This window comes from Protomyctophum bolini, assembly GCF_963924005.1.
Source record: "Protomyctophum bolini genome assembly, chromosome: 11".
In the NCBI taxonomy this organism is placed as follows: domain Eukaryota; kingdom Metazoa; phylum Chordata; class Actinopteri; order Myctophiformes; family Myctophidae; genus Protomyctophum; species Protomyctophum bolini.
In genome coordinates this window covers 28457294-28481717 of record NC_137872.1, presented here as the reverse complement: position 1 = coordinate 28481717, position 24424 = coordinate 28457294, and the positions used below count along the sequence as shown (strand labels likewise).

The window sequence follows — 24424 nt, the reverse complement described above, 5'->3', positions numbered from 1 at the left end:
CTACATTTCAGTGTTGATACTTTTACTTAGGTAAAACAATCGAGTACTTTTTCCACCACTGGATGATTGACAATGCCGGCGGGACTCTTTTAGGCGACAGGAACAGTCTAAAAGTGGATTCTCCATACGCTCCGCACATTCCTCTAAGGCATTGTTCAAGTTCCAGCCATGTCTTTGTGGTGAGCTCTGGTCAAGCAGTGGGCCAGAGTTCGTCATACAGAGCCACCAATTCCCGTACTGCATATTGACATACATGCATTGCTGCACGCGCCCTCAGGGCGTCTTACTGGTAGCATACAGTAACAAATAGCATCACTTGCCGTAGCACTTGCTCTACAGCGATAGCCTCGACAACCTTACCCTTACAGGCGTATGCAAAGGCTACAGCTTATGTAGCCTAATTTAGATAGCATTTTTATGTAGACATAGAACTCTATAGTGTATAGATATTCTACTGTTAGATGGATGTTAGGTTCTTAGCTTGCTTATGAGCCTTGATGACTATTTCCATGTATATGCTGTATTACCATGTGTTGTTCTTGCTTACTGTAAATCACTCTGGATTAAGAGCGTCTGCTAAATGCCTGAATTGTAAATTGTAAAGAAGGTGCCCATCATGCACACAGACTCACTTCCGCGTGTTCTCGTTCTTCAGCAGGGCCTTGGCCTGCTGCTCGCTGATGATGGTGGCTTTGACCTGAGGAGGGTTCATGTGCACGTTCAGCTTCCCCCCCACCAGGAGGCGCACTGTGGCGGCGAACTTGGTCTGTGTTTTGAGCACCTGCGGAGGCTGTTTCTCTATGATGAAGGTGCTGAGGAGAGGGAGACACACACACACACACACACACACACACACACACACACACACACACACAGCATTGAGGAGGGGGAACTCCACAGGACACAAACCCAACAAAACCTTGCTGATGGTCCTGTACTGATCAGCTGAATGATGACCCCGGCCAGGAATAAAATAATAAATCACGGCTTGGTCTGACACTTCTGCTCGTTCTAACAATGTTGCTCCATCCATATGTTTCCCGCACAGACACACTCACAAACGTACGGAAGGAGATACAAAATAGAGAAACAAAATAACCTAGAGATTGGGGGACCTATCTTGCTTTACCCCTTATACATAAACCTTCATGCCATTTTTTACCATTTTGAAATAAAAGTAAGAAATCGTTCAAATAGCTGATCTACAAGCTCACAATGTGTCGATGTAGATCATCTAGTTCAGTGGTTTTCAACCAGTGGTCCGGGGACCACCAGTGATCCATGAGGGGGTTCCAGGTGGTCCAAATGATGGAGTTGGTAACCAAATGGACCCTTATAGATCTTTAACTCTTGAGAGTGTAAAATGAAACCAAATGGACCCGTCCCTTGGGGCGCAGGTCTCCACCAGGCCTCCTGGTGGTGCTATAATAGGCCAATGTGAAAAGGGTGCCAGTTGCTCTTACGCCTTTGATGGCAATTTAATGATTTGAGGCACTTTGTTCCAAAAATCAACCTGTTGGTGGCGCTATAACAGGCCAATGTGAAAAGGGTCCTCGGCCCAGTAGGAAAGTAAGTGAACGATTTCACATAAATTGCACGCTGCATTCATGATTTGAGGCTTTTTGTTTCAAAAGGGCCAATCCGGCAAACTTTGAAAGCCAATGTTAGCCAATTAGGATGGAATATGAAATATTGGACAGATCCGCCGTGAGCACATGACTATAGAGATACTGTGTAACGATTTGTGGGATTTTTGGACAAAATCTGGAGGAGTAATATCAAAACATGTATTTTACAAAAGTCAGCCTCCTGGTGGCGCTATAACAGGCCGTTCTGGAAAATTTGGGGCAGAGGTTCATCGTTGGCATCTAGGGAGTGTGTGTGCAACATTTGGCATCGACCAGGTTAACGGTGCCGGAGATGAGCTGGTAACGGACAGACGGACAGACGGACACACACACACACACACACACACACACACACACGGACACACACGGACACACACACAGTGCAAAACATACTCTCTCCCCATGCCTTCGGCCTGGTGGAGATAATAAGGCAAAGTAGTTTAGGGATAAGGGGTTTAGCATGGACGAAAATGTAATTGGTTCCCAAACACTGCATGGGTCGGTGGGGACCATTAGTGGGTCGCGGACACATTCTTATGGGTCTCTTCAGTTTTAGTTTTTAATTATTATTATTATTATTTTAAAACAATTATTTTAATAAGAATTAAAAACACATTCAAAGTAATTTCATGAATGAATAGAAGAAAAATCTGAGAAATTCCACAAATTCGAAAACGATGTTTAAGAAGTAAAGCGAAGTGAAGTGACGTGTTGTGAGCTTGTAGATCTGCTAATTTCAATTTTCTGGAGTTAAAAGGATTGGAACCATTGCAGCAGTGTGCATATCGAACAGCGTGTGCTCCTGCTGTTCTCTCTCGCATGCAGCCTGTTCTTTGTCTCTCCATAAATATCTCTAACTGACTCACTTTCACTTTCCTTTGCATCCATCTACCGCTCATTTTCTTTTTTTCCTCTTTAAGTGTAGTCCTGCGGCTCTCTCTCTCTCCATTGAACCTGGACTATGTCATCCTTTCTCTCTCTCTCTCGTTTCTCTGTTAATTGGAAGGTCTCGCGCAGGTCAAGGAGGTCAAGCTGATCCCTCAGAGGTGCGTCAGACCACCCTCTCCATTCTACGCATCAGCCCAGCATGGGGCTAAGCATGGAGCTACGCACGCACGCACACAGTGATATAACTATGCTCCTGTGATGCGCAATCAATCATTAGGTCGATTAGCCCACTGGCTGGGTAATGAAATCCAGTGAATAAATGTCCTCTTTGTTGAACACACGAAAGGCCAGTGGTTGTGCACGTGAGACAGAATACTTCGCAGTCACTCACACACATGCACTGACAGTAAAGTAACTAAGTACATGTACTCAAGTACTGTACTTAAATATAATTTTGAGGTATATTGCATCGCGGCGCAGTCTGAGCTTGTAGTTCGGCTACTGTCAAATGATTTGTATACATTTGAAAACAGAACTAACGGGACATTCTGCATGAGTACTTTTACTTTTGGTACTTTAAGTACATATTGATAGATAGCAATACCTTAAATAATTTTGAATTATGGACAGTTACTTGTAATTTTACTTGTAATTGTACTAGTATTTCTGCATGTCAGTATTGATCATTTGAATTAAGTATAAAACGTGAGTCCTTTTTCACACCACTGCTTACACATGCGTGCCGCACACACGCATACATGCACACACGCATACATGCACACACGCATACATGCACACACGCATACATGCACACACGCATACATGCACACACGCGCACACACAAATTGATGCTAACATACGCTCTGAGAGCTATAGCTGAAGTGGGTAAAGATGGCGTCACAGAAGAGAAGGAGACAGGCTGTGCATCTGAATGAGTTGGGACCTGAGTGCTTTGTTATTTCTGCAAAAAACAACAACTCTCTGTTCCCATTGAAAAACATTGTCCCACATGGGTGGAATTAAAGCCCTATTTAAAAAGAATACGGTGAACTATTTTAGCCAAAGTTAAATTGTAAGTTCTTTTCAAAACTAGTTTTTCCCCTTTTTTTTAGATAAACATTTGTAAAAAAAACAAAAAACAAAACAATCTGCGCTCAAAATGTATCACAACTTTTAGTTTGGGAGACGACATGTGCACGCACACAGACACACACAAAAAGCACACTTGAGACACACACCTGGTGACCAGGGCTGAGATGATGTCTGTGATAGTGCTGTTGAGTTCGTTGAGTAGCTCTTCGATGGGACCAGGGATGGGCAGCTGTTGTCGGAGGTGTTCTGCTCTCCGGATCTGCTGCCTGTTGGACCATATGGTCTCTGCCAACTTCTCACACCTGATGAAAGCATTACGCACAGAATACACAAAAAACATGAACACAACCGTCCGGGACTCATGTGGATATTTGACATTCTGCAGAAATGTGTCCTTGGAATAAATGAGGCCCCTCCTGTAGCTGAGACTGGTGGGAAAAGCGACGTCTACTCCGATACATCCAAATATTTGTGAAATCAAGCTGGGGTTTTTGATCTGATCTGAAGTTCTCGAGGAAGTGAAAGCTACAGTAAACTGTAGTGTAGTTGTAGTCTAAACCGGTGTGTGCCGTCCACTTCAAATAACTGTAGTGACACGGTTGGCCAGAAGATGTCCTACCACACACCAGGGTCAAAGTGTCTCCATAGAACATACACAATTGTTAATTATTTAACAACTTAATTAATACTACTTTTTATTTATGGAATTTCTTAGATGTGTTTGTTTGTTTTAAAATTATTTTATATAAAATAAATATTTAGATTTTCTTTTTATAAATAATATATATATATATATATATATATATTATTCTTTTATGTAGGAAAATAAATGGTATTTTAGAATAGAATGGAATAGATTTTATTTGCCATTCGCACAAGTGCATAGGAAATCTTGGAGCGCAGCTCCCAGGGTCAGACTCAGCATTAAAAAGACAGGTGAGAAAAGAAACATAGAACATACAATCCTAGAACAAACTAGAACTGCACTCTGTCGAGTGCATACTTGCTTGTTAGTGCATACTTGCTAGTAGGCCATAAATGGCCTACTAGTGCGCAAGCAGAGCGCGCAAGTACTTTCGACCGCTACAAACTGTCAAATCTCAGTAATGACTACTTGTGCCTGATACGGCAGTGATGCCAGAATGAAACATGATGGTAATTGTTTTTATACACTTCAGAAACAGAATGTTGTAATGAATACGTAAGTGACGACTTTGGATGGTGACGTATATGTCAATCAGTGCCTCCCAAGACTAAAACATTTCGTCATTACGTCACCATTGAAAACCAATTACACTCTGGCATTGGGCATACAGGCAGACCTGTATCCCGAGAGAAGACAGACTATGCACCCACTGCACACTAAACGAAGTGGAAACCGAGCTACACTTCCTAACCATCTGTCCATTGTACCAAGACATCAGAGACACATACTTCCCACAGATTACAACCACACACGGAGATTTTGAAAACATGACCAATGACAAAAAACTCCCATATCTGCTGGGCGAAGTACAACAATGTGCAAACACAGCAGCAAGATTTGTGAGTTACTGTGATAGGAGAAGGATATCAAATGGAACACAACCACCCTAAAGACTAATCATTGTGTACAGTATATTCCTGCACTATACCTGCATCGAGTTATCTTGGTACACAGAAGTTGATCTATTGAAGATTCTGACCTTCAAAGTACATAATTTTTGTTTTGATTGTATTGCTGTATTGTTGTTTTGTTCTTTCTGCTTTGGCAATGTAAACGTATGTTTTCTCATGCCAATAAAGCCCTTTGAATTGAATTGAATTGGGTCCTTTAATCCACATATTTCTTAAGTCATCACTGAGAGCTATACATATATACTATGTATGTATATATGTTACTATTCTATTATCTATATCTGTTATAGATAGAAACTTGTACCATACTTCATAATACTACTTTTTTACTTTTTAAGTAGGTAGGTAGCAAATAGCTAAACCTAATAATTCACAGAGAAACTGAGATTTGACAGTTTGCCAAGTAGGCACTCGACAGAGTGCAGTTCTAGTTACTTGCACAAGCAGAGCGCGCAAGTAATAGTTTCGCCCAGCTCGTATGCACCGTCCCAGCCAATTGTGCCTGATTTGCTGGGACCAGATTACATGGTGTGTATATGTATAACTAGCTCTCAATGATGACGTAATAAAGATGTGGATTAAAGGACCCAATGCAGAGTGTAATTGGTTTTGGATGGTGACGTAATGACGATATGTTTTAGTGTCGGGAGGATTAAAGGTAATGCTCCTATGTATACATGTATGTAATCTGGACTGGCACCACTGCCGTATCAGGCACAAGTAGTCATTATGTCATTTGCTGGGACGGTGCATAGTGCATACGCATCGAATATCGTCCTGGGCAAAACTAGTTGCGCGCTCTGCTTCATAGGCCCGACTCACACCTTTCGATCTAGCATACAACATTGATGCATGCTAGATGTATACAAAGGGTGTGATACATCTTGCCCCAATGCATTTCCAATGGAAGTCACATGGTTTGACACAACATTTGTGTTGTACAGCTTTCGGCTGTGTTTCGACTGCCCCCCACCCCCTCATACAACACAAATGTTGTGTCAAACCATGTGACTCCCATTGGAAATGCATTGTGAGCTTGCATCAGCTATACATCTCATACAACAAGCATACATCAATATGTTGCGAAGGTGTGAGTCAGGCCTTAGTCTACCAAAAAACAGTGCATAATTCAATTAATCTTTCTTGATTCAGTTCATCTATCATATTGATTTCCGTCCCTAATGTCCTCGGCTACACACACACACACACACACACACACACACACACAAACACACGGTCATTACAACTCTCGTGCTTAAGTCAACAACTATGCTGGACTCCAAGGCCACCGCTCACTTCACATTCTGGTGTGATTTTACTCAAGGCGTGACCCATACAAATTGCTCCGTGACCCACAAATGGGTCCCGACCCACTGTTTAGGAAACAGTGCTCTACCATACAACAACATGGTGTTATTTTACAAATAAATGCTATTAATTAACCCATTCAGGACGGGAACCCTCCACCGAGTGCGCTACGAGCTTGTACATCTGCTATTTTTGAGAAATCGTGAAAATGTGGCGCAAACTTTTGAATATATATTCTTATAGAGCAAACGTTTTTAACTCAAATATTTGTTTCCGGGGGGGGGTCCCTGGAGGCTGGAACAACATATTTTCAGATGGGGGTCGGCAGCCAATTACATATAATTTTGGGGGTCCTTGACATGAAAACGACTGACATAGAAACATGGGTTTTTCAGAAAACTGTCAGGATTTAGAAGGCATTTGTAGAATCGTCCTCAGGTCAAAATTGCTCCTGCTTTGACATACAGTATAGCAAATGTTGGTTCTCTTGCTTTTTAGTTTATTAGCCAATTGTGTTGCTTAGTTTTTATATATTAGGCAGGGCACTGTGTCAGGCACCCAGAACTAGAACAAGAAAGTAAATTGACCCTATGGGAGCCAACCCAGGGCAAAGCCAGGAGGGGAAAGAAGCGTACCACCTATGTAGACGTGCTGCGGCGCTACAGCTTGGCTCTGCAGAGCTCAAGAACCTGATAGGAAATTGTGGAGGGCAGCGATCCAGGAATCCCGAGTTGGTAAATAAATGGGTTAAAAAATAACTCCTGGATGGTATCATTACAGAGGCCAGAGGATGACACTCCCACGGGACTCGCTGAGGGAGTAGGTTGTTTGACTCTAGGGGCGAGATAGTAGTAAGATTATCTAAGTCCAATTATAACTAGAACCTGACAAATTAAATACTAAAGTCGGGTTATAACTGGCTGTCAATGGTGACATAATTACGATATGTTTCAATATTGATTGGGTAACAGGTAACGTATGTACCGGTATGTACTGTATACATGAATGCAAGTTGTAAATTGAAAGTACTATACTGTGGTCGGCTGGAAATGTTATGTGCGTATGCTTGGTAGGTATACTGATGTTGATGGTGATGTAATTAAGATATGTTTCAATGTCGGGTTATAACTGGCTGTCGATGGTGACGTAATTAGGATATGTTTCAGTGTCGGGTGAATTAAAGGTAATGCCTTTATGTATACATGTACAGTATGTAATCTGAAACCCATCTTTATTAGGTCACCATCAAAAGCCAGTTATAACCCGGCATTGATACATATCTTAATTACGTCACCATCAATACCTACCAAGCATACACGTGCATTCGTACCAGCACGACCACAATACTTGCGCGCTCTGCTTGCGCAAGTAATGAGGAGAGCCATGTTTTAGCTTGGTTATAAAACTCAGAGGGGAATCAAGACTTTTAATGGCCGTTGTACTTGGTACTAGTAGTAGTGCATTCCACACGTTAGTGGCAGAGTGGGAGAATACGTGTTTGAGCCGAATCTACGGGGAACTATAGGTCAGAGGAGCTCCCTCTGGTGTTGTTGATATTGGTTTAAAGCTAAAGAATAAAATGTGAGGACAGAAAAGTGAGGACGCCAATGGTGATTGGCCAAATTGCTCCCGATGTGCTGGTTGGTACCTTGCATGGCTTCCGCCGCAATCGGTGTATGAATGTGTGTGTGAATGGGTGAATGTAATGCACAAACTATGTAAAGCGCCTTGGATAAAGGCACTATATAAATGCACCATTTTCCATTTACCATTTATTTAAACTATGGTATTGATCTGACAATATTGGCAAACAATTTGAATGTATGGAAATTGGATTTATGCTATAACTTACTGCAAGTTTTATTACTATACTACTACTGTTTGACCTTGTGTGAGAGAGACGGGACACAATACAAACACTACTGCTCTGAAGGGCGTATGACTGATCGCCGTGCACTGGCACCGCTACACACACACACACACACACACACAGACAACCACAGAAAACACTGGTACCACTACACACACACACACACACACACAGAGACAGCCACTCGCCATGCACTGGCACCGCTACACACACACACACACACACACACACACACACACACACACACACACACACACACACAGACAACCACAGAAAACACTGGTACCACTACACACACACACACACACACACACACACAGACAACCACAGAAAACACTGGCACCGCTACACACACACACACACACACAGACAACCACAGAAAACACTGGTACCACTACACACACACACACACACACACACACACACACACACACACACACACACACACACACACACACACACACACACACACACACACACACACAGAGACAGCCACATAACATAAATAGACTGCTGACAATGATGACTTTCAGACTGATCCTGAAACAAATTCACCTCAGTTAATATTATTATTTATTTTTTAGTTAATTATGGGGTTTTTCTATTGTACTTGTAACAACAGAAATTCACGCCTCTGGCCTCTCACTTTAGAGATGTGGTCTGACAGGTAAAGTATGGGCACTATTTTAAAGACAAAACCTATTGTAAGTTTCTTCCACCTTAAGCCATCCCAGCCTAGCAAAGTGAGCAGGGAGTAGGTGAGTCCGCTTTAGTAGCAGTCTTATCAGTTTGTTTTGTTTTTAGTGACATGGGGGTGTTGGTTAACCATGAAAAATAAATGCCACTGGATGAGGGCTCCGGATATAGAGTCCTCAGTGCATTCCTGTTGATAACTATGACGAAAACAGTTAGTCGACTACCATTTTTCATAGAAGAAATACAAACAAAAAACTAAGATATGATGACTAAAACTGTGAATATATTGACAATTTCATCAACAAATGAAAAATGTTAGGAAGGGACTATCGGAGAAGAGATCCAGTAGAACTAATGCTGCATTATACCACAGGTCGTTTCGAGCCGTCTACCGTTTGCCTGATCTCATGTGAATGCAGCATAAGAAAAGTCATTTTATGTTTTGGGAAAATGTCCACAAATCTACAAGCTCACAACGTTGTGGGCCATTTTGGCCCCGCCAAAATATATATATTTTCTTTTGTCGACAAAATCAACTGTAGATTTAGTCGACTAAAATCACACGGTAGTTTAGTCGACTAAAAGTAGCCTCAAACCAAAACATTTCAGACGACTAAAATACGGCTAAAAACGAAATGAATTCTACTCGAAAGAGTCTAAAGCCACATGAGAACTTGCTGTGCGAATCAGCAGTGCGTGAGAGGTGGGTGGTCTTGGGTGGTTCTCACCAGGACTGCAGGATGTCCAGACCTCCCTCCGGCGGGCCCCCGTTGCCCGCCAGCTGCTGTCGTCTCTTCCACTGGATGAGCTCGTCGTCCAGAATGATGGTCTGCTGCTTCCTCAACAGCTGCAGTGTCTTCTGATGCTTCTCTGCCAGGTCCTGCGCACAAGCACACGCACACGCACATCATTTGTGTTAACATATAACAAGAGATTCTTGAACACAAACGATAGTAACTGCAAAGAACTTGGGAAACTGAACAAGTGTTTCAGGATGCAGATCACGGGTACAGGAAGCATCGCCTCGCCTTCTCCATAAAAATGGTAAATGGTGCATTTATATAGCGCCTTTATCCAAGGCGCTTTACATAGATTTGTGCATCAATTCACCCATTCACACACACATTCATACACCGATGGCGGCGGAAACCATGCAAGGCACCAGCCAGCACAATATGGGTTCAATGTCTTGCTCAACACTGGGGGAGCCCGGGTTCGAACTGGCAACCTTGTGGTCCCCATCTAACCACTCTACCCCTGAGCCACCGCCGCCCCATATATGGCAACAGCCAATTATCACAGACACACTGAACAGAATTTTGCCAATGCCTTACTTACTGTAGCTCTTGGCTTTGGCAATTTTGCAATCTGCAGGCCCCTCGCAACTGATTTATGGATATTACCGAGGCTTCCGGTTTCCTGTCTCTGTATCTATCAAATAAAGGCTTAAGAAAAAAGGTGTCGTCATTCTTCAGATTCCAAAACCCAGATAATATAACAAGATGAGGTTCAGGTGAAACAGTGAAAAAAAGGAATATCTGCACTCTCTTCAGTATAGTTTCTTAGGAACTTCTTTATTTGTAATGAACACACAGCAGCAGTCTACTCTAGGACGACTGCTGCTGTGTGTCATACTCAAGAGAGTGCAGATATTCCATTTTACATTGTATCTTCAAGAATCTGCACCCATCAGCTACTAGATCATCTCTAGAGTCCTTGGTGTCACAACCAGTGAATGCACGAAGAACATTATCCTCCTTTTGAGCTCAAGGACCAGACTTCACATCTCACTGCCGTCTTTTCACACATCTCTCCTCTCTCTCCCTGCCCTTGCACGCTGTAGGAAAAGGTCCCCTCAGCCATCGCGGCATTAAACAAACTGCCGTGCTGATAGGATGGTTCCGTGTACAGCGGGGACCTGGTGTTTTGTATTGTCTCAGTGATATGTTTTTTCTCTGTTATGTGTTGTTTTGTTGTGGGTGTTGAACAGACTGTGAAGATGAATATCCTTCGGGACAATAAAGATTATCATCATTATCCATCCCTACCAGTCTGTATTTCTGTAGTGTGTTGGCCTCTCTGGTCAGCCAGGCCTCCACCGTGGCTCTCTTGCTGAGCAGGGCGGGCTCCCGTAGCTGTCTGTCAGCAGGGGGCAGCGTGGCCAGGCCGGTCAGCTGGGCTGGGGTGGGGGGCGTGGGAGAAAAGAATAAACAGGGTGGAGGAGGGGGCGTGGGGTGGGGTGACAGGTCAGTAAAAAATCCAATACACACTGGCACACACACACACACACACACACACACACACACACACACACACACACACACACACACACACACACACACACACACACACACACACACACACACACACACACACACACACACACACACACACACACAGGTATATGGACAAATATGGAATAATAATTAACTCAGCTCCTATACTATAGCATAATGCAGGCCCCATTCAGAGCCGGGTCATGGATAGGTAATGGCGAGGGGAGGCTACAGCACTCAGGATTAGGAATGTTTGTATTCCGGCACGGGAGGTGAGGTAAATTATCAGTTTATTTAGATAAACTAAAAATGCCAATTATGTTTGGTTTCTTGCGTTCTAGTGATAGACCTCAATATTCCAATCCACCAAACAAGAGTCAATAGCAACAGCAGAATAGGACATGGCTAGTAACCCACATACTCAGCTGTGCTGATGTTTAAAAGGGATCATTTAAAACGGAAATAAACAGACTTTCCAACAGTATTGAAGTTATTGACAAGAAGCATTGTTACAAGTACAACATAATCTACCAAACACAAATTTCCGAACTTTTGGTTCCATGTTTTATTCTGTTCCTCATACTAACTAGTAACTCCTGGCTTATATCTCAGATTGGCTACTGGAAAGGCAATGCTCTGTGGTGTTCTGTAGTCTCACCCTGGATGCGGAGGCTCTCCTGGTACTGAATGATGAAGTATTCCTGGTTGTGCTGGAGTTTACGCAGGTCGTTCTCAGTGTCTTGACTTAGCAGACGGAGCTCCTCAAAGGCTTGGTTGATCAACTGGTACTTCTGAGACATGCTGTCCATCAATCCGCCCACCGGAGAACTCGACTGCCAATTAGAAAAGCGAGAGTGAGTGAGTGACGTAGTGCAGCGGTAGTATGGTATCCTCCAAATAACGTTATACGGCTATATCCACTGGGTGATTGAGAGTCCATCACTGGAAGGTTTATGGTTGTTTGTTGAACCTGATTGACTGCCACCATTAACAGAGAGTTGAGGCTCAGCATGAAGCTGGAGCGAGTGGAGTCAGTCATACCCATATACCTGCCACACAGCTGAAACCCACTCTGCTCAGTTTGCTGCTGAAAAGTGAAAATGGATGGAACAGTTCCCAAGAAGAAATACACTTAAATGCATTTCAGTCCAATTGGTGCCAGACCTTCCTGTTTCTTAGATAGTAATACCGGTAGTTATAAAACAGTTACTTTGTCTCCAGGTACAAATGACTCGGGAAAGCATACTGTCTTTCTTACAGTGGGGTTACGGCACGTTGCCCAGACCCATAAGACGGGTGCATGTGTTTGTTCTGACGTACTAAGAGTCCGACATGCATTAGTCCGACACCCTACCCCAAACCCTAACCTAACCCTAAACTCACAGCGAAGCCACGAGTAAGTCTTAACACTTAGAGGTCCCGGGACGGAGGTCTCCGCCTTATTAAAGGGACACTTCACCCTTTTTGCAAAAAAATATATGTTAATGATGTTTAGAAGCTTTAGATCACTTTCCTGGGGGTATTTATGTGTGTAATATGTGGTTTTAGATATTTTAGATTGTAGCAGTGAGCCTTTTGTCTCTGATGTCATGGACACTGGTCTCACTACCTTCCTGGACTAAAATTCCCATAATTATTTGGTGCACTGCTCCTCCTTGTGGACAGGGGGGAGAGCTGTCTTACTGAGACAACATGTAGTCCAGGAAGGAAGTGAGCCCAGTGTCCATGACATCAGAGACAACAGGCTCACTGCTACAATCTAAAATATCTAAAACCACATATTACACACATAAATACCCCCAGGAAAGTGTTCTAAAGCTCCTAAACGTCATTAACATATATTCTTTTGCAAAAAGGGTGAAGTGTCCCTTTAATGAATTACGTCGGATGCCCAGAACGGAGATTAATCAAAAGACGGAACGTTACTCATTCCATAACTGAGAGTGCAACATTCAATGTCATTTCCGGTTAGGACGTCATCCAAAGTGGTCCCCCTCCATTTTAATCGAAGAGATCGAAAAGCTTAAAACGTGAATAACTCTTGATCTAAAATAAATCAATGCTTCCCAATTCTAACCAAAGATTGTGTTTTTGACGGCCCATCGCGGTCCCGTCGCTAGTCGTGTTAGAAGTAATCATAGCTCCGGTTGCTGTCGATCCTCCAAAGGGTATTTCGGCTACATCTAGCTACTTCTAGCTACTTCCAAGATGAAAGTAGCCTTGAAATGGGCACTGAAGCTGCAAATCGCTGGGCATGCCGATTTACAGGTTCCAACTACATCTGGGCATTCAAGGTGTTCAGCAACGCATGTCGGGCGCCACGGTTGAGTTTTAAGCGGCCACGCACGTGTCGGACTGTTGCACGTCGGACCAACGTCTGCATCCCCCCCATAAGACAGCAATGTTGATGTACGATCCTGTGGCCAATGCTGTGTCTATGTAGGCTACATGTATATTATGTAAATATAACACATTGTTAATGCTATTAGCTGTGTTGCTTACTTACAACACCTTGATATAAGGTCTGTTTTATGTAGCCTGCCATGGTTTTACCCTGCTGTGGTGTTTAAGCTGAACTTGCAAACTAACTACACAATATAAAATCATTGGGACCACTACAGACTAGCCTAGCAGATGAACATTTCATATCCAGGATTCACATTACCGGTAGTTCACATTCACATTAGTTATTACCTCCTACGCCCAAACAAACTCCATGGGGATTTGTCCCAGTCTGGTTTATTCATGTAATCTATTGTGAGATATACATTTAAGAGTAATTTAATTTCATACGCTAGTGTTTATTTTATGAACAATCTGTAGTGTAGGGTTATATGGGGGCAGGGCCATTGAGAGTATGTAGGCCATTACCCCAGAAAACCTCCCTCTTTTTCACAGTCCAATGTTGGCAAATACTGTATGTCGCACCCACACATTAAATGAACCTCGCTTGTATTAGCTATGATATTGTACTGTGTAATATTCTATAAGCATACACTAACATAATAACATAACACTGATGAGAACACTGGCCATACAGAGAGTGGAGGCTGCTTGCAGACGGGAGCACTGTGGAGTGTTCACATTCAGAAGAGGTAAAACAGCTAACTCAATCAATTAAAGTGCATCCCTGTAATAGAAAAAGCATATCTGGACTGGAAATCAATTCAGCCCAGGAGTTATTGATAGGCAGGTGTTTTATGGACCACTGGCTTTATGGTTTTATAACTCACGTACTGCTGGTTATAAAACGTGAAATCTAACTACTTTCTCCCTTACAGCTGTGGTTCTAGAAGGAAATCAGAAGGTTTTCCTTTTGGAAGGCTATTTCTTGGCATACTGTATACACGAGTATGTATGTGTGTTCTCAGTGTTCTGGCCAGGGAACCAAAGCCAGGCACTGACTCATCTGGAATAGTTATTGTGCTCATCTGCCCCACATACCCGGAGTGAATTGTAAAAATAAATAAAACAGAACTTGATTTTTAAACTTATTGTTACTGCATTTGTTTTGCTAGGAGAGGAGATTTTGCTTGTTTTGTAGTAAATCGGCGGCATAGGCAATGAGGGTCTCTCCCTCAATGCGATCCCGAGCTCACCATTTCCATAATGTCACAGCATGCTGCTGTGTGTGTGTGTGTGTGTGTGTGTGTGTGTGTGTGTGTGTGTGTGTGTGTGTGTGTGTGTTAGCCATCGCACAGTCAGTTGCCATTATTTTCGCGATGATGTTTCGTGTGAGCTTTTCAAAATATGTTTCAGGGCACGGTGCAGGCTGGGTAATGAATAATGTATGGAAGCCACAGGTGTTTATTCATGTGTGTTTGTGCATAAGTGTGCAAGTGCATCCATACATGCATGTATCCACATTAGTGCGCACGCGTGTGTGAGTGCGTGCGTGTGTGTGTGTGTGTGTGTGTGTGTGTGTGTGTGTGTGTGTGTGTGTGTGTGTGTGTGTGTGTGTGTGTGCACGTGTGTGTGCTTGACTCACATTAGTAGCTTCTCTTACAAGCCTCTGCTCTGTGTAGAGGATATGTTTGATGCATCGGACCAGCTCTAGTGGACAACGGTCATACGTGCTCTGAAAGATAAGGAGAACATGTGCTCGTGTTAGTGCTCGTTAGCCACTGACTTGGGGAGCAGCCCGGCACACAGGACCAACCAATTTAGTCCCATTGAAGCAGCTCGCTAAGTTTAGGAGCCCAATCCCTGGGCACGCTAAGCCCTATTAGTCAAGCCTAATGAGATCCATCTCTGAAGCACAGTGCATTTTATAATATGAAGACATCATGACTCTCTGGCATATACATACACACAGACAAGCACATGTACGCATGGATGCACGCCACCTTACGGACACACACACACACACACACACACACACACACACACACACACACACACACACACACACACACACACACACACACACACACACAATGTGATATACAACATCAGAGTGAGTGCATGTGTATGCATTTTTAGAACACATTGTGTGCAATGTCCAATGCATGTCCACATGAGCATACACATGTATACACAGTGTGGTACTGCAATGCACGGCTTCAGTGGGGAGAGAGAAGACAAACAGATGAAGAGATCCATGGGGAAGGTGCTCAATAATAAATAGTAGCATTGAGTGGCTACCAAGGCCCTTGGCTTGGGCTGCCCTCAGCTTGTTTTCCTAATGACGGATACAAGCTGTTCCTAAACACCTTCAGATTCCTCAGTTTCTGAGAACTGCAGCCAGTGAGTTTGCGTTAACCACCTGCGAACCACTGAAATGGCTATCCAGTGTGCCGTCACTTTGGACAAAATATGCCTTCGTCTTCTTCTGATTCAATTAAATTAATTTCATTTTAGCTTGAGGCGTTCAATGTGATTGTGTTTCACTATGCCCGTCGGTCACCGGCCTACTTAGGAACGATATAATACCAATTGTCATAGCACCTGAAATACCTGTTGTCATACAGTAGCACCCATTTTAACTGTCTGTCTGTGTTTTATACTGCATCAGACAGCACATGGTATTTTTTAACTACTAACCTCTGCTCTAGTATTAAATTACTGTTTTGTGTGTTTTGTGTGGACTGCGGATGTAAATTAGCATATTTGCTAAATCTGGGTGTATTTATATTAGATTGATATAGTGTATTGTTCATTCCAGTCTAAAAAAAGAAATAAAGTAAAGTAATACGTTTACAAGACAAGGTAGAGGCCTCGTATAAGCCTTTTGGGCTTTTTGCCTCAGCCTAGCATTTTACCCTTCTTATATTTGTATGTTCACTGTATTGTTTTTTATACTGTGCTGAATAAAATAAAATAAAGTTTTAGTTTAGTCACCCGTCTGTTTTAGTTTATTGTAAGCCAGGTATCCCACTTCCCAGATAATGTTTTCAAACAGTTTTCACGTTTGGTATGGGCATTCTAAGAAGCCATGTTCGAGGAATAAAGAGAAAATGTAATGATGATGTTTGGATATATTTAATATACCCAAACATCATCATTTACATTTTCTCTTTATCACTTATAATGTTTAGGTACATTATCATTTTAATCCTCTGCTGATGCTGTTCTACATACAGCCAACCAGTTGACGAAATCGCAGATTGAGGCTTTAACCTTTTTTGACCATGTCACGAAAATAGCCGATCTACAAGCTTATAAGCTTGTAGATCTGCTATTTCCGGTGTGTGACATGCTTTCAAAGAAGACATGCTGCCTTTGTATGGAATCCAAGTGACTGAAATCAGTCGTGGCGACTGAGAACTTGAATCCATGCATGTTGGTGTCATAGTGGCGAGCGGAATCTTCTTCGGGTTTGAGTAAGGATGCGCTGTGATTGGCCGGTGCATGTGTGCAAGGACACGCTGTGATTGGCCAGTAGCCACTTTGAGTGGCAGTCGGGGCAAACATGATTTACTATTCCGTTCATATCGGGTCGCAACTCGGACAGGGCTGAGTCGGCTAAGCAAACGTTGCAGCATTCAACACGGCAACTTGTGGCGTCTCTCGTGGCTCAAGTTCGCTTGAGACGCTGGCTGGCGTAGTGTGGTTGTGTTGCTAACCTTCAACTGGCTGGCGTAGTGTGGTTGTGTTGCTAATGCTAACCTTCAGCCAGCTGGCATAGTCAGTGTGGTTGTGTTGCTAACCTTCAACTGGCTGGCGTAGTGTGGTTGTGTTGCTAACCTTCAACTGGCTGGCGTAGTGTGGTTGTGTTGCTAATGCTAACCTTCAACTGGCTGGCGTAGTGTGGTTGTGTTGCTAATGCTAACCTTCAGCCAGCTGGCATAGTCAGTGTGGTTGTGTTGCTAACCTTCAACTGGCTGGCGTAGTGTGGTTGTGTTGCTAACCTTCAACTGGCTGGCGTAGTGTGGTTGTGTTGCTAATGCTAACCTTCAACTGGCTGGCGTAGTGTGGTTGTGTTGCTAACCTTCAACTGGCTGGCGTAGTGTGGTTGTGTTGCTAATGCTAACCTTCAACTGGCTGGCGTAGTGTGGTTGTGTTGCTAATGCTAACCTTCAACTGGCTGGTGTAGTGTGGTTGTGTTGCTAATGCTAACCTTCAACTGGCTGGCGTAGTGTGGTTGTGTTGCTAATGCTAACCTTCAGCCAGCTGGCATAGTCAGTGTGGTTGTGTTGCTAACCTTCAACTGGCTGGCGTAGTGTGGTTGTGTTGCTAACCTTCAACTGGCTGGCGTAGTGTGGTTGTGTTGCTAACCTTCAACTGGCTGGCGTAGTGTGGTTGTGTTGCTAATGCTAACCTTCAACTGGCTGGCGTAGTGTGGTTGTGTTGCTAATGCTAACCTTCAACTGGCTGGCGTAGTGTCCCAGTTTGATCTTGAGCAGAAAGCCGTCCTCTCCCACCTGGTGCTCGGCCTTGTTCTGCAGCTCCTGGATCAGACTGTCGAGCAGACGCTTGGCCTTGAACTCCTCCTGGGGGTTTTCCAGGTCTATGGCATCCCTGATGGCACATGTGCACATGCCCACACACAAAGACACGCATGAATGAATGGGCTAATTTAGTTTTGGTGGACTGCATTAGGCTGGATAAGTGCATGGCATGCACACATAGAGGTGTATTCATTTGATTGAGGATTGAGTCCCTGAGTCCCATGTGTCATCAACAAAAGTACTGTAAGATCTGCATATATCTAAATCCTGGAGCGGGACCTGCCCGCCCGGCAGCACTGTTTAATGCAATGTATTGTGTGTGTTATATTATATATATTTTTTGTTGAATTACTCATGACAAAGTTGTAAAAGTCAACAGTATAGCAGCAGGCTAGCAGACAATACACTAGTTCTGTCTTTCAATAATTTTATTATTATTATTATTGTTACATTTATTATATTTTCACAATCTGATACACAGATAATTCACGCGACAGATGTATACATATGACGGTATAGAGTTTCATACTGTTGACATTTACAACTTTGTCAACAAAAATACATATACACGGACAAATACATCGCATTAAATATTGCTGCCGGGCGGGTCTTTGCTCAACCATGCTGTTCAAATATGCGTCATGGAGGGATTGAGACCTTAATTGTATAGGACGATATACCGTGTCCCTTTCAGCGTGGGGCTAATAGAAAGAAATGTGTCAGTTAGGATTATCTGAGGGTTTCTTTGTAAATGTTGATATTTGACATTGTAAATAAGTCCTTTGGGGTATTTTTTGTCACCCTACATTTGCATACACGTGAAATCCTAATTACTGTATTAGGAGTGGCGAGTGCTATTTGTACAGATCCCGGGGAGCAGTTAGGAGTTAACCGATTCCATGCTGTTGTGTTACCAATGTTGCCAAGGCGGGATGGTGAAGCTAGTGCCAGTGAAATGGATGGTGAAGCTAGTGCCAGTGAAATGGATGGTGAAGCTAGTGCCAGTGAAATGGATGGTGAAGCAGTGAAATGGATGGTGAAGCAGTGAAATGGATGGTGAAGCAGTGAAATGGATGGTGAAGCAGTGAAATGGATGGTGAAGCAGTGAAATGGATGGTGAAGCAGTGAAATGGATGGTGAAGCAGTGAAATGGATGGTGAAGCAGTGAAATGGATGGTGAAGCAGTGAAATGGATGGTGAAGGTAGGGCCAGTGAAATGGATGGTGAAGCAGTGAAATGGATGGTGAAGCAGTGAAATGGATGGTGAAGGTAGTGCCAGTGAAATGGATGGTGAAGCTAGTGCCAGTGAAATGGATGGTGTGAAGCAGTGAAATGGATGGTGAAGCAGTGAAATGGATGGTGAAGCAGTGAAATGGATGGTGAAGCAGTGAAATGGATGGTGAAGCAGTGAAATGGATGGTGAAGCAGTGAAATGGATGGTGAAGCAGTGAAATGGATGGTGAAGCAGTGAAATGGATGGTGAAGCAGTGAAATGGATGGTGAAGCAGTGAAATGGATGGTGAAGGTAGTGCCAGTGAAATGGATGGTGAAGCTAGTGCCAGTGAAATGGATGGTGTGAAGCAGTGAAATGGATGGCGAAGCAGTGAAATGGATGGTGAAGCAGTGAAATGGATGGTGAAGCAGTGAAATGGATGGTGAAGGTAGTGCCAGTGAAATGGATGGTGAAGCTAGTGCCAGTGAAATGGATGGTGTGAAGCAGTGAAATGGATGGCGAAGCAGTGAAATGGATGGTGAAGCAGTGAAATGGATGGTGAAGCAGTGAAATGGATGGTGAAGCAGTGAAATGGATGGTGAAGCAGTGAAATGGATGGTGAAGCTAGTGGCAGTGAAATGGATGGTGAAGCAGTGAATGGATGGTGAAGCAGTGAAATGGATGGTGAAGCAGTGAAATGGATGGTGAAGCAGTGAAATGGATGGTGAAGCTAGTGGCAGTGAAATGGATGGTGAAGCTAGTGCCAGTGAAATGGATGGTGAAGGTAAAAGGCAAAAAGCCACCTCCGCCCTCCATATCTGTAGTCTAGCCTCACTTTAGGCTTGCGGACAATACATTTTCTTAGCACAAACTCGGATTAATGTTTTATAACGTCCCAAACATGGTACTTTATTCCATTTTGTGCAGTAAAACCACTAACAACCGTGTGCGCACGTGTACCGCGGATTATGTTTTATTTTCTACATGAAAGGACGACAAACGTTTCGTCTATCCAACGTGATGAAAGCACACACACACACACACACACACACACACACACACACACACACACACACACACACACACACACACACACACACACACACACACACACAACTCACCAGATCTGGCCCTCAATCCACTGAGACAGGTAGTGTCGCACTTCGATGGGGAAGTGCTGACCATAGAGGGATTGCATCTGGTGCAGTGCATCTCCCTGGAGCTGCTGGGCCTGGATCCACACCGCCATCTGAAACACCCTGCTGGGAGGGGAGCAGGATGGTGAAGAAAGAAGGGAAAGATAGGTGATTAGGGCCAGTGTCGATGTTCTTAGAAGTGTACCCCTGGATGAAAATAGGTGAGGGGTTTCTAATCTCAGTCCAAGGGTTAGGTCAGCTACTGTAATTTAACTTTGAGTCCAATGGATGGTCGTACACATTTTAATTCATAAAAGAGTTAATCAATGAGACAATGATGGTCGTTAACAAGCCACCAACACACTGCGAGTGTGAACAACCCAGTCAAATCTCCCTCAGAGAGAGTCTATTCAGTGTCTCAACGATGGTGATTGACACCCCTAGGGAGGGTTCATCTTTTTGAGCGGTGCACACCGTCTCCAATGAACAGCTGTGTGTGCACGGAGCTGTGTGTGCAAATCACAAATCCAAAATTTGGATTTGTGATTTGCACACACAGCCAGACTAGAGCCCACTTACTGTATCTGGTAATTTGCACCCATGAACACATTCCCCATTTAATAGCTCTAGACTGGATTTGTAACCTGCAAAGTGAATTGATCCGTCCACCAGAAGCTATCTTTTTAGCTCCTCTTGTGTTCTCATTGTTCTCATTGTGACTGAACTGTCAATCTGGCTAGATCGACCAGTGTAATTAACTGTGGGAGGACCCGTCATTAGCTTATTACAGGTTGATCTGTTTGAGGAGACAGCGGAGGTCTGGCTATGCATGAGATTATTAATGTGGAGTCCACTCGTTTCCTGTCATGTTGAGAATGGCATTAAAGAAAAATAAATATAAAACCCACGTTATATCAGATCAGTGTTGATTTCGTCGACTAAACTAGTCAGTGAAAAACACTGACGAAAACAAAATAAAAACACTGACTAAAACAAAGACATTTTGTCAACAAATAAAAACTAGACAAAAATGTTAGGGAGGGACTAGTAGGGAAGATATCCAGTAGCACTGAATGACTGAATTGTATGTGTTTTTTGTCGTCAATATCAACTGCAGATTTAGTCGACTAAAACTAGACTAACACTAAAACACTAAAACACTCAAATATGACTAAAACTAAATCAAAATATACTGTCAAAATCAACACTGTATTAGATTATTCACAGTAGCCATGCCTCATACCAGTTAAAACAACGTTGCTCTGTACACAACAGTGACTAACTTTTGCCCTGTTGCACTATAAAGGTTGAGTAGGCTATAGTTCACACTCATGTGTCAAGCTGCAAGCAGCAGTTGTTATTAACAAGCGCAGCTGCAGAAAATAAATCAACCAAGAATCAGAATTCTCTTCATTTTCATCAGGTTTATTTGCAGTTATATAAAGAGGAATAAATATGACTTTACATCAATGAATGTACTTTCTGTATTGTACCTGGAGGTAAGAGTTCAAACTGAACACTGGAGGTAGCCTGGTTTGCAATTTAGGCATTTAGCATTTAATCCAGAGTGATTTAAAGAAATGCATAGCCATGGTTCACAGGAAGCTTGGCAAGATTATGTGCGTTCGTCACTGACGTCACAGAAGCTTACCCTCCCTGACACACGCCCCAAGGCCCCATGGTCCCATGTAGTCTCCAAAACGTGACCCCGTTTTCAGCCCAACGAAGGGAGGGACGTTCCTACGAAGGGAGGGGCTTGTGATTAGGTGAGACGGGCCGTCAGTGGGGTAGAGAGTGCTCCGTTGTGTTCATTGTAGGTGGGACGAGGATTTACTATTCTGTGCCTATCGGGTCGCAACTCGAACGGGGCCGAACTTCGCAACGTTCGACGCGGCAACTCGGCTCGCTTTAGCTCGCTCGGTGGTGTGTCTCGTGGCTCAAGTTTGCTTGAGACGGCTGTGTCGTCTCTAAAACATGCCTGTGTGGGGAACTGGGCGAGTCCTCAATATTGATTAATTGCTGACAGGTGTGCCCAGACTACAGTGCCAATTGGCGGCAGCACTTAAAAAAATATATCTCCCTTCTTATTCTACCACCTCATCTAGTTTGAGCTGGGCGTGTTGTTTTTCTTGGCTTGCCATAACTCCCCCGGTATTCTTACCCACCTTGGGTCTGGGACAGCACTCGTGCAATTCTTGTCTCAGATGAATTAGCTTGGACAACAAATGGCTCCTTGAAGGTGGGAGTGACAAGGCGCCAGTGACAAATTCAGATGGATTCTAATAATAAAAATAATAATGATGATGGATGGATGGAATGGATGAATTCTGCACCAAGCAAAGACCTCTCAGCCAACACTCACATGATAAAGATACTGCTTCTGTCTCTTTAAGAGCGGCTGCAAGGGTGACATATTGGGGATAAAGCATTAATAATGTCATATTAGTGCACAAATGCACGTTTAGTGCGTGCGTGTGTGCACATGCTGTTTATGCTCATGAACATGCTGAGGGCCCAAACAGGATTCTGTGTTGAGTCAACAGGTGCATAATGAGTGGGACTGGTTAGTGGTTAGTGGTGAAGACCTGGCGTTGGGTCACTGCTGCTTGTTTCCAGTCAATACACCCACCACTCGCAATTCTCAAAAGTGGCACATTCCCCGTCAGCAAATGATTGATATGAGTGTGCAAGTGAATTGTGTGTGTGTGTGTGTGTGTGTGTGTGTGTGTGTGTGTGTGTGTGTGTGTGTGACCACAGTCACCACACAAAGTTTTTTTCAACCAAGGTTCATGTTTTAGGTTGTTATTAGAGAAAGTAAAAGATGAGTGTAATTTCTTTTTTCTTCATTTGCTGCTTTCTTTCATTTTAGGGATTTTAGCTGTTTTTGGCATTCAAGCATGGGGCTAAATATGTATTTCTTTACAAAATATTATAGCAACCTACCTAATATACCCCAAGAAATTACATCTGGCCACAAAAGATCACGAGATCTACTGAATGTGTCAAACTGCCATATTGAGCCTATGACACAGAGTGTGGCTTCCCCCCAGTAGGCTACCTTCACATCTGTGTAGTTTTCAGATATAATTGTATAATTGTATAGCCAATCACACCATTGTTATTTTGCTTATTTTGTGTTTTTTGTATGCAGTTTCGAGTTCAATAATTCCAACCATCGATACATGATCCCGTTTTCCCGATTACCCCGATCAAGTATACTGAATAACTCAGCATTCAATTCAATTGTATTACAAGTTCTCTGAAGTAGGGCAGTACCGACAGAGATCCCACCCAGAGCAAGCAATTTTGCGACAGTGGTATAACGGCATCAAATCAGTATTGGGATATTCAATCTTTTCTCTCAAGCTCGCTGATCATTCCTTCCTAGTATCATGAAAATATGTCCCTTGGGTATCCTGTTAACAAACAAACACACACACATACTGTACACACAAACAAACAGGCAGGACTGCTTCCATTGGCCTCATGCATGCGTCGCCGCAGGCAGACTAATGAATGAGTCTGTGAGGCAGCAAAGGACTGTATATAACCAGCCCACAATGTCAGCTGGTTGAAGGAGGAACCTTTCCTCTCTCAACCTTTTCCTGTCCTGACCTGAACCCCCGTGGGTGGCTGCCAGTATGCAGCACATCCCTCCATCCATTGGCCGCACTCAAGTGCACACACACACACACACACACGCACGCACACACACACACACACACACACGCACACGCACACGCACACGCACACGCACACGCACACGCACACACACACACACACACACACACACACACACACACACACAGT

The 24424-nt window shown here is 43.5% G+C and overlaps 1 protein-coding gene across 3 annotated transcripts in view; it reads right to left on the bottom strand.

Moving 5' to 3' along the window:
- stat5a (signal transducer and activator of transcription 5a) overlaps positions 1–24424 on the bottom strand; it is an 80698-nt gene that overhangs the window by 13609 nt on the left and 42665 nt on the right. The window contains exons 1-9 of one of the 3 annotated variants that reach the window (XM_080777098.1): positions 22977–23010; positions 20600–20740; positions 18179–18335; positions 15364–15453; positions 12034–12208; positions 11148–11278; positions 9828–9979; positions 3755–3910; positions 633–812 (exon numbers count right to left, since the gene is read on the bottom strand). In XM_080777098.1, coding sequence (XP_080633224.1) covers positions 633–812; positions 3755–3910; positions 9828–9979; positions 11148–11278; positions 12034–12208; positions 15364–15453; positions 18179–18335; positions 20600–20727 — 1169 coding nt within the window. In that variant the 5' untranslated portion in view covers positions 20728–20740; positions 22977–23010. Of the gene's footprint in view, positions 1–632; positions 813–3754; positions 3911–9827; positions 9980–11147; positions 11279–12033; positions 12209–15363; positions 15454–18178; positions 18336–20599; positions 20741–22976; positions 23011–24424 lie in introns of those variants that run through there. The other 2 variants (XM_080777096.1, XM_080777097.1) reach the window with 2 other exon arrangements.